Below are 14,815 nucleotides of genomic sequence, written 5' to 3'. Positions count from 1 at the left end.
GGAGACGTGGGTTTGATCCCTGGTCTGGGAAGATCCCACATGCCGCGGAGCAACTAAGCCCACGCACCACAACTACTGAGCCTGCGCTCTACAGCCCGTGAGCCACAGCTACGGAAGCCCGTGCACCTGGAGCCCGTGCTCCGCAACAAGAGAAGTCCCTGCTCGCTGCAACTAGAGAAAGCCCACGCGTAGCAACGAAGACCCAACTCAGCCAAAAAAATAAAAACAAAACAAAAACACAACAGGATGTTTCCATATGAATTTGTATGTTAAGTAAGGGTGCCCCCCGGGGCCGTACTTAAAAGGAAACCATTTTTCCTCCCTTTTGCTGCTGTTTACTTTTTCCATATCCAACTTCCCCTAGTCTTTTCTGGTGACTTGTATGTAACATAGAAGTCCCCTGAGGGACACACTATGACCTAGGGTGCTACTGTCATAAAACATTTAATGCTGCTGTAATTTGAAACTTCCAGCCATTAGCTGACATTGAAGTGTCCACCAATAATGATTAAAAACAATTTTGGATTATTAAAAAAAAAACTAAGCGACATTATGTTAGTTCTCCACCTCCCCCCAACCCCCGCCCCAGTTCTTTTTATGTGGAGGCTACTTCAAGCATTTTACATTTAAGAAGGCTAAACTCACAAGTTAAAAATTGCTTTGAGATAGCTGACTTGCGTTTGTTCGTTCAAAAAGACTATGAAGGGGTTGTTTTTGTTGTGGTTTTCAATTATTAAATCTCACTCTAGTTAACACTGTTTTGCAGGAACTGCTAACAATGACACTGAGAAAAAGAAACACAAAAACGAACAAATGGCCTTTTATTTCATACAAAGATACAAAGGAAATTGTGTACGGCAACAATCTGATGGGCAGTCCAAATTCTTGAGGGAGGAAATTCATGGTAAATGTCACGATGGCTGGCTGAAGAGAACGTCAAAGAAGGAGAGAGTCGAGACAGAGATTGCTATAGCTAATAAATTAAAATAAGAGCTACAAGGTTTCAGTGCCATGACTTGAGCTCGTCTGGGCATCCTCAACACTGTTAACACGGTTAATTCTACATAGTTACCATCAAACTTCTTGAAGTGTATTTTGTGCTATTTTGCATTAGAAGTTGTGTTAAGGGAACTATATCCTTACAAATAATTGAAACATCATATTTTGTTAAAGGAGTTGTGAACTTTGCTCACTGTCTGTCATGGATGTGGCCTTTGGGGCATGACATGCATTTGGGATGAGTATCATCTTTTAAGGTAAAAGGGTTGACAATTTGGTTGGTCCCAGTTTTTGAGGCAATGCTACTTATATAACATCTTCTTTTAATCTGAGGAAAATATTTACTAAAAAATTGTCTTCCAAAATACAACAAAAAACAAGGTGAAGGTAGTGGAGACTCCTTCCGTGGCACTCCACACCTCACCTCTTCACCTGCCTGTGGGCTGCCTGGAGTGTGTAGACTCCTACAACTATTACATTTGCACCCGTGGACCTGACTGAGTAAACAGTCCGTCATGAAATCCACATTTCCAACACTTACATTTGTAATTGGGACACATCACATGATTTGTTATTAATGAAACAGTTTATTGGCTTTAAATATACATCAGTAAATTTTTAAATGTTAGTTTATGTTTTACGATAAAAGAATACTGAACCAAAACATCAGAGAAAATAGAGGCTCAGTAGCATGATTTCAATATATTTTCCTGAATAAAAAGATTTTTTTTAAAAGCATATGACTTAATCTAAGAATGAAAGCTTCTTAAGCTCAATGTTTAGAATTGGATTGTTTGTGATTAAATTAAAAAACTGGAGTTCATAAAATAAAGGCACAGTGTGGGCAGCATGAGAAAAGAAAAAGAAATAGGGAAAAATAGACTTTAATATCAAGTATAACATCAGTTGGCTGGTTTTGTTTGTTTTTGTTTCGGTCTATTTAAGGCAAGATTATCTCTCTGCAACCCTGCAGATAAATCCTAGTGTTTTAGCTATAAGAAAGTTTTAAGAGTTCAGATATACAGATAAGCCAATTAAAAAAAAACCCTTTTCTTACAGTATTCTAAAGGCTTTTGAAGCATTATATAAATCTTTAAAATTCCTATCACCCACATTTTAAGAAATAAATCTACACTTTAATAAGACACTCTTAAGATATAAAACAGTTTTGAAAACAATTACATTCTACGCTAGGGCTTACCCATTCCTTTGCCACAGGGACAGAGTGGACTGTCTGAATCTAGTCAATCTCTGCACTAACACAAATGAGCAGGCGCTCAGACCATTCCGAATTTACCTAAATAGCTTAATTTTATCAGTGGGACTCTCCCATCCACTGAGGAGAGAACTGCCAAAATTTAATGGTGAAACTTAAAAACAATATCCCCCTCTTTCTAGCAATGCTTCCTTTGAACACAGAACAGTGACTTCTATTAGCTCCCGCCCATAAAGGAAAACAGAATGGAAGAGAACCAATGACTCCCCGTATCCTTCCATTCTACGGATGAGACAGAAATATAAGGAACTTTACTTTTAAATGACAACCTAATAACTATGGATAACCTGACATTTTAATTATGTGTCTTATATGTATGCATGTTATCGGTGCTAATAGCTTCCACTTCTAAATAACAAGAATTCAAATCCCACCATCCCTATTGCTAATTGAAACAAACACGAAAGCTTACAATATAGTAATGCAACCTCTAAGACTGTAACAACATGAGAGATTTCAGGGGAGTTCTCACTCTTTCCTAAGGGACAGAAGAAAATGCAGGAATAAGAAGGGTCAGACTAAGCCTGAAATACAATTTCCCTACGAACAAGGGGCAACAAATGTCCCATTGAGCAGGAGGGGTTAAACATGTGGCACTGGGGGTGTATCAGATTGAGGCAATGGTGTGGGCTGGGTGTTTGCTTCCTATGAGTAGAGGAGCACCCCTAGAAAGGTAGCCGAGAGGTACTTCTTTCTTCATCCTTCTGGGCTGGCAGCAAATGATCAATTACTTCCCGTAGAACTTTTTGTTGAGAAGGAAGATCAGGAGGTTGACATTTACCTTCGCTCTATCAAATAATTTCATGACTGCGACGCCTTCATACTGTAGTTGCAGCAGGTCCTGTTCAAAAAATCATTCTGACAGTTAATCAGGTCTGTGGAACAAGAAAAGGAAGGACACAATGTAGGGAGGGATCCAGAAGGAATGAGGCATGCCTTGTGTGCCAGGTATGAACTGGGGTGAGAAACAAGTCCCCAACTATGGAACTGCCTGCCCGCAGCCTAGTTCTTCTACGTGATGTGTCACCTGGAGAAGGTGATGGCATTTCAATCCGTGACGAAATATACTAACAACTGAAAACAAGATAAGGCCAGTAATGTCTCAACACCATCTACTAGAGTCTTAATTTCTATTTCAAATGACAAAGCTTTTATACCCTGAACGCAAGGGGAAAGAGAGGACTAAATGTTTTTTATGTGTTTACTACGTGTTCCACAACGTAGAAGCACGTTAGATAGTGTCTTTTCAAGTCCTGTCAAAAATCCTACCAGGTATGATTATCTCAAATTTAAAGATGAGGCTTCTGAGGCTCAGAGATGTTAAATGACCTGCCCGACAGTACAGAGCTGGATGTGGTGAATCTGGATCTGACTGCAAAGCCCCTGCTTTCCCCACTACCCTCCACTGTCCAGAACAAATTGAGGAAATCTGAGTGGTCGCACCCCTAAACTTTGGAAGAGTGGTGATGACAAAGCAAGAGTCAAAGGGCTTGAAGGGATCCCGAAAGTTCAACCAATTCATCTTTTGGAAAAATCTTAGCAGCTCTATGAGGACGAGGACCCTGGTGCATCACCTGCACCTAACATAATACCTTGCACCTGGCAGTCATTCTGCACTTAATGAATTTGTGCATGGAGGAATACACTACCTGAGGCAGACTGGGCGGCCTACATGAACTTGGTGAAACTGAGGGAATAATAGGATCTTTTCTGTGTAAGGACTTGAGTTAGCTATGTGCATCACAAAATCATTTCGCATCTGTACAGTCAATGTGTTTTGAGGGTCAACTGGTCACTAAGAAGGAAACAAAGAAATACTACCTGTCCTTAAGGAGTCTGCAGTTTGGAAGTTAAGAGGAAAATAAGTCAATGCCTGTGGTGAACAGGGGTTGTCTCTACAGGTTATGGAAGTGAAGGAGAAAAAAACTGTGGCTTTGCTGGTGGGGCAAGCTTTAGGGGTTGTAACAACGTGAAAGTCCTCAATAAATGATGGAAGAATAAGGGGTTGGGAGGGAGAGCCCCCATTTAAGGGAGATCAATGTGTGCAAGAGCCCAAAGGCACGTTCAGAGAAAGGCCCCTGCCCAGCTTCACGGAGTGCAGCCCTGTGTGGGTACCAACAGTGAAGCACTGTGTTCATAAAACTAACAGAGGCTGGACATTACCTAGGAATCCTTCTGATGCACTGACATTTTTCGATGCAATAAAGAGAGAGATTTCAAAATAAAAATTAGGGACAGTTATGTTACAAAATGATTCACTGCAGAATTCTTTTTGAATTTAAAATGGGATTCGGATGAATTCCCTGGTGGTCCAGCGTTTAAGACTCCGTGCTTTAACTGCCAAGGGCCTGGGTTCGATCCCTGGTTGGGGAACTAAGATCCCACAAGCCATGCGGCATGGCAAGAAAAAAAATATCATGTTGCATAATAGTTTCAGATTGGAAATCCAGGTCCATCATTTCTTTTTTCATTCTGATGTAGCTCACGCTGTTGTTTGTTATTTGGTCTGTGATCCCTATTTATTAAGTCAGATTCCAGTAAAAAGTTGTTTTCTCTTAAAAAAAAAAATCCTCAAAAAATATATAAATAAATAAAATGGGATTCAGTTTTACAAAGATGCAATTTACACACATCTTGTCAGAAGTACACCTTTAAGCCCCTATATCAAACCAAAATGAGAGGGGAAAAAATATATAAGATTTCAAGCTACTGAGAAGGTTTATAATTTTGTACTGTCAAGATATGTACCTAAGCATTTTGTTCAAGCCCGAGGTATAAGCTCAATTTAGTGGCAACCTTAAGTGTAAGCTTCAGATATGCTTTCTGAAGATTTACACACCTGCAAAAGCTCTCCAGCCTGTACCGCTCAAATTAGACACACAAAACTCCTCAGCTCACTCACTGCTGACTGTGGGCAGCTTTCCCCACATGGGTCTCCTTTTCAGCCATTCTCCTGACAAGAACACAACTACCTCACACCCAAGGCTTTCGGTTTTACCTGGTGCAAACCCACCTGATAATGTAACATAAACGTCTCCATCTGAACTCCCATGAATTTGGCTTTCACTTCAAAGTCTCCAACTTCTTCTGTTGGACTTATTTCAAAGATAACATTTTTAAACCTGTTGGAACACAACATCGTAAGGGTATGATTTCCGTGTTCTCATGTAAAAATATTCTGTGAAATGCAGAAAGGAGATGAATAAAGTCTTCAAGAGTGAAAAGGCATACAAAATAAAGGTGCAAAGTACTTCTGCAGGTGAAGCAGTGTGGGATTGCTACTCTCAGTACCATCTACTTTGGGATCTGGAGAGAAGGGTGGCAGCCTCTCCTGGCAGCATTTGCTTTCCACTGGAAGAGGAACCACTGAGGAAGGCCACAAATGGCCTCTGAAGGGATGATGTCAGGAATCATGTTGGCCTTCCATGTGGCCACTGCTGAAACCTAATGATAAAAGGAGAATCAAGAGGAAATTGGGGGCTTCCCTGGTGGTGCAGTGGTTATGAATCCACTTGCAGGGGACATGGGTTCGAGCCCTGGTCTGGGAAGATCCCACATGTCGTGGAGCAACTAAGCCCGTGCACCACAACTACTGAGCCTGTGTGCCACAACTACTGAAGCCCGCTCACCTAGAGCCCGTGCTCCGCAACAAGAGAAGCCACTGCAATGAGAAGCCCGCACACCGCAATGAAGAGTAGCCCTGCTTGCCACAACTAGAGAAAGCCCACGCGCACAGCAACAAAGACCCGATGCAGCCCCAAAAAAAAAAAAAAAAAGTAAATAAATGAGAGAACTAATTATGTTCTGCAAGTAAAATGTTTAAAAAAATAAAGAGGACATTGGTCTAGAAGGAGGAGGAAAAGATGCATGTTTGAATCCATGCATGTCTGAGGACTGGAAGAGGTAAGTAAACAAAAGGCGGGGAAGGGGGGTGGAGTGAGGATGGTCAGAATGAAAAGAACCAAGAGAGGAGGTTTTCTGAAAGGAGTAGGTGCTACAGAATAAACCTACTGAGTACCATCAAATATAAACTACTATTACTGAAAATATTTAGGGTATCACTCACTCTGGACACCTTACATGCCCAGAAGTTTTAATACACCAGAAGGTGGGAGTATGCTGTTCCCCAGGTGATCAAAGTGTGTCACCCCAGATTTCCAGAACTCAACTACAGAGCAAACTGATCTATTGTGAACAGCGCTAAGAACCATGAAGGATGCAAGAGGGCCACTAAGAAGCTAAACGAGAGGTTACAAAATCCATGTACTAAAACGCATTTTACTCAATAGGAGACCCTTTATAAAGATGTTTATTTTATGTGATAAATAATTTTATTTTAACTGGTTTGGTTTGTCATCTGTTTCCTAAGCCCATGGTAGCAAATTAAAAAGAAGAGTCAAATAACAGTAGGCACTTGAACAGTAGTGGCAAATAATGACAAAAAAGAAGGGAGGAGATGATAAATTATAAAACAGATTTGAAAAATGGCATAAAGTGCTCAACTAAAAAAAAACCTCAAAAGACCAAGGTCCCCAATTGAAAAAATGATCAGAGAAAACATAGATAATAAGCCCTGTTTAAATACACACACACAGGGACTTCCCTGGTGGTCCAGTGGTAAAGAATCTACCTTCCAATGCAGCGGATTCGATCCTTGGTCGGGGAACTAAGATCCCACATGCTGCAGGGCAACCAAGCCCGCGTGCCGCAAACTACAGAGCCCATGCACTCTAGAGCCCCTGCGCCACATCTAGGGAAAGAAAACCCGCATGCCACTGCTAGAGAGAAGCCCCCACGCTGCAACTAGAGAGAAGCCCTCGCGCCACAACGAAGAGCCCACACGCAGCAACGCAAGATCCCGTGTGCCACAACTAAGACCCAACACAGCCAAAAATAAATAAAATAAATATTAAAAAACAAATAAACACACACTAAAAAACTCAACCAGAATTCTAAAAATGCTACCTTTTAATCTATTAATTCAAAAATATCAAAAACTGTTTTATTACTCAATGATGGCAAAGAAGTAGTGAGGTAAGTAAGCACTTTCATACACATTTTAGACACTGCTAGAAAATATATATATGAATTAAAAAATTTTTTCAACTGCTATGGAAAACAGTTCCTAAAAAAATTAAAAATAGAATTATCATATGATCCAGCAATCCCACTTCTGGGTATACATCAGAAAGAACTGAAAGCAGGGTCTCAAAGAGGTATTTATACTTCCATGTTCATTGTAACATTATTCATAATAGCAGAAAGTGGAAGGAACCCAAATGTCCATCAATGGATGAATGAATAAGCAAAATGTAGTACATGTACACAGTGGAAAACTATTCAGCCTTGAAAAGGAAGGAAATCTGTCACAGGTTACAACATGCATGAACCCTGAGGACATCATGCTAAGTGAAGGAAGCCAGACACAAAAAGACAAGCATTGTATGATCCCACTTATATGAAGCACCTAGGGAGTCAAATTCATAGAAACAGAGAGGAGAATGCTGGTTGCCCGGGGCTGGGGGGGAAGGGGAAATGGGGAGTTGTTATTTAATGGGTATAGTTTCAGTTTTATAAGATGAAAAGGTTCTGGATTGCACAACAATGTGAATATGCTTGACACTACTGAACTGTACAATTAAAAAATAGTTAAGATGGTAAATTTTATGTTTTGTGTTTTTTACAATAAAAAAATATTTTTATACTCTGACCAAAAATTACATTTTTAGGCATCTATGATACAAAAAAAATAATAATAATCTGAGGCAGAAGCAAAGATGTACATATAAAGGTGTTATCACATGTGTAATAATGTAAAAAGTAAAATCAACTTAAAATGTTCTACAACAGGTAAATGGCTAAATTAAAACTACAATATGGAATATTATGTGGTCATTAAAAAGGATACTTCCAAACTATGTGAAAAATGCTCACAATGTTATGAGGAAAAAGCTGGATACATGACTATAAACAGTATCATCCCAATTTATGTTAAAAAAAGTAGGAAGGTAAGTAAGTAATCATAGATAATCTTTATGTGAATAGAGGCACAGAAGAAAATATACTAAAATGATTTCAGTGGCTATCTTTGGCTTGTTGGAGTATAGGTGCTTTTTCTTTTTCTTTATGCTTTACCACATTTTCAAAGTTCAACAGTGAATACATATTATTTTATAATCAGAAAAATATAAAAGTTTTTTGAAGCAAAATTAAAAAAAAAATTTAAACAGACACAGTAACAGAAAGCTCAGCTGCCTGAGATCACAGGGTTGACTGAGCAGGTACTCAATAAAATGCTTGTTAATGGCAGCTGGGCCAGGACCTGAGGGAGGATGGTCAGGTCAGGTCAGGTCCATGAACCACATGTAAAGCAAGCTGGTGCTTCCCAGAAAAGAAGATGAGGGTAAGCCCCTGGTTCATGCCTCAAGTGGAATAAAGTACACTCCTCTTCTTGTTATTCTTTATTTATCCTTGGTTTGGGCACAGAAAAAAAAAAAAAGGAAGGAATGGCTTCCTGCTTTAAAGAGGAAAAGTAGGATGTCCTAAGACAAATGTTCCACAAACAAGGAAAAGAAATACCTCTCTTCTATGACAGGCAAATTAACTCTGAGTATTAGGTCAAATTCTGTACATAATTAATTAATTACTTACTTTAATTAATCAACTATAAACACATATAAAATATAAAAATGATTATCCAGATAAGAGAAATAAAGTCAATAAGATAAAGATATGACAAATAAAAAAATCAACATATAAAACAAAGTTAAAAAGCAAATACTCACTGATTCACTTGCAGGTCCTCAATTTCCAGAAGAACTCCTTTTTCATGTAGTCTTGCTGCCGTGTATTTTAGAGAAATCTTTTTGCTTTTCTTTCCTTTCATTTCCCTAGGCTTTTTGGAGACCCTGTAAAAATCACATTATGTCATTTTCTATAGGTAACTATCTACTATGAATCTTTGTTGGTAACTCAAGGATATGAGGTCAGAAAACAAACTTCCCATACACAAGCGTAAGTAACAAACCAATTCTAAAATGGCAAATAAATGCTAGGATTCGCCTAAGCAATATCTCTGCAAAACAGGGAAACATTACTAAATTGCTTTTGCCTTTGATTTAAACTATACATTTGAGAACACAGGATGAATTTGACAGTGTCTGAATCCTTCTGTGTCCCTCTCAGAACCTAAGCACCTAAAGTAAGTGTGAGGGCTTCTAATGCCAGCCTGAGGGAACTGTACTGAACCCCAAGGAAGTCACTCTAAGTCCCTTGGCTGTGCAGAGAAAAAATAAAAATAGTTTAGAATACGAAATTTTTAAAAGCATTTAAGCTAGCATAGCAATTACAGAGGAATGGGAGCAAGGAAAAAGAAACAGATGTCAGAAGGCTGTTGGGATAATCAAGGCGAGAAATGGTAAGAAGAGTAAGCAAAGGAAGAATACAGATGAATGAGAATGGTATCTGGGACTCTCAAGGGAAGGGTCTCAAGAACTGGGGCAGAAGAGCTGGTAGTTGTGTAAAAGGTAATAAATCCCTATGGCTGGCAACTGAAATATCTATCAAAATCACAACTGCACAAAAATCTTAACCCAGCAATTACATTTCTAGAAATCTGTCTTCAAAAACATGCCTACAGGGGCTTCCCTGGTGGCGCAGTGGTTGAGAGTCCGCCTGCCAATGCAGGGGACACGGGTTCGTGCCCCGGTCCGGGAGGATCCCACATGCCGCAGAGTGGCTGGGTCCGTGGGCCATGGCCGCTGGGCCTGCGCGTCCGGAGCCTGTGCTCCGCAACGGGAGAGGCCACAACAGTGAGAGGCCCGCGTACCGAAGAAAAAAAAAAAAAAAAAAAAGGAACCAGGGATGCTTGGAGAAATAGCTAATTCCAAGCCCAGGGAGGGAAAAGTACAAATTGAACCAGAAACATCTTGTGCCACAAAGTCAAGAAGGGCTCAAAGAATGATGGGGACATTTCAAAAGGACACAGGCACCAACTCTGCAAGATGGGTTAGGTGGACCTGATTTTCACCACTTCACAACAGCCCTGCCTCACTCCATGAAGCCTTCAGGGAGGAAGAGGAAAAGCACAGACACAAGAGTAAGCAAGCTATAGAGAGGGGAAGCTGATGTGGCAAAATGTTAAGTACAAGTGAATCTAGGTGAAAGGTATATATGGGTGTTTATTGTTCTATTCACTGAAACTTTCTGGGGTTTCAAAATTCTCAAAATGAAAAGTGTGGAGTAAATAATAAACTAACCCTTCTAATAAGCAGAACCTGTGCTTAATCACGTCGCCTCTCTGGATTTTCAATTTCCCTCCCTATAAAATGGGCAGGCTGAATGGTTTGTGGCCAGCAACAAGGAGGCTGCATCAGATCTTCCTTGGCAGCTAAAAAAAAATCATGGTCTGGGAGCCTGTGTCCAGGAGGTGTAGAGGCCAGGGAATCTAATTGTTTATGATGTTCCTTAAGTGATTTTTGAGGCACAACCTGGTTTGGGGGCCACTAAATGATCCCTTTCCTAGATTCTTTAATTTCTAGAGCCAAGAAGATATTTTGGAACACAGGATGCTTAGAAATAGGCATCCTTGAAATCCTCCACATTATTTATTTACACCATACCATAACAAATGGGACTAGGAAATTACACAAACAATGAGAAGAAAAATAACGGACTATTGCAATAAATAGATCCAGTGTGTTGTAAATAAAATTTTCCTATGTCACTTCAGTTGCCTCTACTTCTTTTTCCCCTAACATTGACTCTTCAAAATAAAATACTCACTTGCCCTTGCTGGCTAAGTTATCCAAGCAGGTTTTGATGTAGCTTTTATAGTAGTCCACCTGCTCTCCATAAAAGGTGGCCTTAGAGTTCAGAGCAGCGTATGTCTGCTGCAGTTTCACCAGTTCAGCCTTTCTCCTCTGTCGGTATCTCCGCTGATTCCGAATATCCTGAGACATAATTATTAAAATTACAGAAATAATATCATGTGCTTCTTGAATCATTAACACTAGAACCCAGCAGCGCTTAACTTTGCCTTGCTTGACCACACATTTTTAATAGACAGCAATTCTTTTTTTCTTACTCACCTCGAAATTTTTTAAAGATTTTTGCCCATATATCTGGAGAAAACCATAATTCAAAAAGACACGTGCACCCCAATGTTCACTGCAGCACCGTCTACAATAGACAGGACATGGAAGCAACCCAGATGTCCATCAACAGAGGAATGGATAAAAAAGATGTGGCACATATATACAATGGAACACCACTCACCCATAAAAAAGAACGAAATAATGCCACCTGCAGCAACATGGATGGACTTAGAGACCATCATACTAAGTGAAGTAAGTCAGACATAGAAAAGCAAACATCATATGATATTGCTTATATGTGGTATCTAAAAATGTTAGCAATTTTATGTTCAAAAATTAACAAAGAAATTCAGATCTCATCAATTTTTTTCCCCATTTCTATTTAATGAGGCAGGGAAATGTGTTACTTTTACAGACCTCCACATTCTCATAATTGACTTGCAAAGCTGGTTTAAACCTCTTAAATATGTTGTTAGGAGAGGGAGAAAAAGATAACTTTAATATAACAATTACCAAGCTTGCAGTTGTGCATGGTGTGATTTTAGGGCGACAGCAGAGAATGCCTAAACTTCTCAGCCTGCGCCAGAGCCCCTTACTTGAGAAGATTCACACAAATCAAGATTTGATGATCAACTTGATGTTAATTTATATTTCACAGTAATCATTAAAAAGATCTGGAGGAATTCTTTAAGGCCAAAGACAAACTGAGACATAGGAAGCTCTAATTAAGGTTTTCTCCCTACTAATTTAATTTAGGCCATGGAATAAGCCATCAAAGGGCAGGCTAGGACCTCATGTTGGAAGAGTCAGAAACGATTCCCCAGAAGAGAGGACTCTAATCTCCTCTCCTGAAGGTACACTGAACTGAAGGTACGTTGTCACCGGAACAGCTACTGTCTCCTCATAAGCCTCTGAGACAGCTTTAAACATGGCCAGGCCGTCACTGTCCCCCAAATGCCGTACCCTGGCAATGTCGTTGATCAGTTCCTGGTATCTGTTCTTTGGGTCCACGGTGCCAAGCTCTGCTAGCTTCTTCAAGCCTGACTGGATCTTCTCCTTCTTCTCCTGAAGAGTGAGGTTGCTGTCTTCCTTTGCAGATTTTGACTTTTTCATCTTGTCAGGAGTTTTGGCGTCACGGATAGCACGTCTCTGCATGGCCCTCTGGTGTTCTGCTTCCTACAGTAAGAAAAAGAAGTTCGTGGCAAGGTCTCCACACTGAACCACACTTGAATTTATAAAGCTCTCAAACTCTATTCTGGGGGACTTCCCTGGTGGCGCAGTGGTTAAGACGCCACACTCCCAATGCAGGGGGCCTGGGTTCGATCCCTGGTCAGGGAACTAGACCCCATGTGCATGCCGCAACTAGGAGTTCACATGCCACAACTGTCTGACTCCAGTTTATGCATGCAGCAAAGGAGCCTGCATGCCACGACTAAGGAGCCCGCCTGCCACAACTAAGACCCGACGCAAGCAAGCAAATAAGTATTTAAAACAAACAAACAAACAACTCTATTCCGGAAATAGAGGGGAACAAACTTACCCCCACCCCCGACAACTGACAAAGAAACTGCATGAAGCAGAGACAGCTCTCTTTTCATCTAGAAGAGAAACATCTATGAAGTCAGATGTTGGCTTCTTAGGGCTTCTTTCCTGGACAGGAGATTGGACTCCACTGGGTACAAAATCCCTCGTTTTTTCCCTATCACACTGGGGACATGGAAATCATTTAATTTTATTTGAAACCCGGCTTGATGAACGTTATAACCACACCAATGCAACACCAGTGGTCAGTAAATTCTTGCTAATCCTTTTTGCTACCTCGTCCCAGTTGAATCACGCTCAAGCCTTCCCTCTTTCAAACATGCTGCAAACGCCAGTAAAGAGACCCTTCTCATATCTGCTCTGTCTCCTAGTCACCAACCAACGTTTGTCTGTTATGTTCCCACCCAACAAACGATCCACACTTGCTGTTGCAGTCTTTCAGCACTTTCCTCGCAGTCTGGCTTCTCTCACCAATTCTCGTTACCATTCCGCCCATCCCCAATTCAGTGCCTTTTCTTAGTTGTTGCCTTGATCATCTTCTCTGCACTTTTTCCTTGCCCTAAGCATGCGCTGGTACCTCCAAGTGGCCCATGGTCATTTCTTTGTAAGTGTTCTCTCTCAAAACTTCAATGATCACCTCTATGCTGATAGATCCCAGCATATGGCTAAGGCTCTGGTACCACATTTTGAACTGTTTTGTACTGGGGATGTTTACATTTGGAAAGGTTTGTAGTTCAGACTTGTAATTTTTCCCGAACTGGAGCAATTCCTTTCCCAATATTCCCTTTTCTTCTAATGTCAAAATTACTCTTCATCAGATAACGCAAAGAGCATAAACTGGAGTCAGACAGAACCCGATTCAAGTTTGGTTCTGCCACTACAAGTGAATGATCTTGGGCGAGTTATTTAACCTCTAGGGGTCTTAGTTTTGTCATCTGTGAAAGGAGGATGAAAAGACTCACCTCATAGGGATAGTGCAAGGATTACAGGAAAGAACACAGGTGAAAGCACCAAACTCATAGCAGATTCTCAGTAAAGACCAGTTCCTTCTTCCCTACTTCAAATTTCCTTCCAAGTTTAACCAGTTGCAGTTACTGGTTATGCCTCTTTTCCTGCCCATCTCACACAACTAATGAGTAATTAGTCACAGCATCTAAAAGCTGACAATTCATTTAAAACTGGTTTTCAAATAGTCCTCCCTGCAGCCTTAAGGGTTTCCCAGGGATGCCACGAGTCCTGGAGGGTGGGATTCCAAGGGCCCATCCCTGGGGCTGCCAGAGTAGCTCCAATTTTACCTCTTTTATATGTTGGGATTCCAAATACATTGTTACTTAATGAAAAGGATTCCCATGCTCAAAAAATTGAAAACGAATGACTTGACTTACTTTTCTCATTTTATAAACATGAAACAGAAGCCTTAAACGTGACCCATCCGTCCCTCCCCACTGCCGTGCCACCCCTCACCCAATTGGACCTGGAACCCTGTCACACACACAGATGACTCAACTACCATCTGCTCTGACAGCACTGCAAAATTAATCAATGTCAAATGGTCCCAAAGGTTACAAAGGCCCTTTACTCCTATCTCTCTGGTGCAAAATTCCTAAGTTTTGGGTTCTACATAATTTGTCCTCACGTTTAATTTCTCACTACTCACCCTCACCCACACCTTCATTCTAGATATGTAGGTCTGGTCACATCATGCTCTGCCCTCCCTTGTGCCTCTGTTCACGGGGACTCCCCGGTCTAGAATGTCCCTCTTGTCATACATGCATGTTCTTTGTAAGCTTGGTTCAAGTCCCATACCTCCCTGATGCTTTGCTCCTCACTGGACTCCTGCTTTAATTTCTAGCATTTTTAGGGCCAAAACCATAGTGAATTTTCAGTGGTTTTCTAACTGTTT

At 40.7% G+C, this 14,815-nt stretch overlaps 1 protein-coding gene across 3 annotated transcripts in view; it reads right to left on the bottom strand.

Annotated features, from left to right (window-relative positions):
- Nucleotides 1-804: 804 nt before the first annotated feature.
- The window catches only part of IQGAP1 (IQ motif containing GTPase activating protein 1), a 102,239-nt gene continuing 88,228 nt past the window's right edge, over nucleotides 805-14,815 (bottom strand). The window contains exons 34-38 of one of the 3 annotated variants that reach the window (XM_030878563.2): nucleotides 12,334-12,546; nucleotides 11,060-11,226; nucleotides 9,061-9,183; nucleotides 5,289-5,397; nucleotides 805-3,116 (exon numbers count right to left, since the gene is read on the bottom strand). In XM_030878563.2, coding sequence (XP_030734423.1) covers nucleotides 3,003-3,116; nucleotides 5,289-5,397; nucleotides 9,061-9,183; nucleotides 11,060-11,226; nucleotides 12,334-12,546 — 726 coding nt within the window. In that variant the 3' untranslated portion in view covers nucleotides 805-3,002. Of the gene's footprint in view, nucleotides 3,117-5,288; nucleotides 5,398-9,060; nucleotides 9,184-11,059; nucleotides 11,227-12,333; nucleotides 12,547-12,910; nucleotides 13,078-14,815 lie in introns of those variants that run through there. The other 2 variants (XM_060293813.1, XM_060293814.1) reach the window with 2 other exon arrangements.

The sequence above is a fragment of the Globicephala melas genome, chromosome 2 (assembly GCF_963455315.2).
Source record: "Globicephala melas chromosome 2, mGloMel1.2, whole genome shotgun sequence".
NCBI classification, from domain to species: domain Eukaryota; kingdom Metazoa; phylum Chordata; class Mammalia; order Artiodactyla; family Delphinidae; genus Globicephala; species Globicephala melas.
Note: the sequence above shows the minus strand (reverse complement) of the source record. Positions and strands in the feature narration are given on the sequence as shown.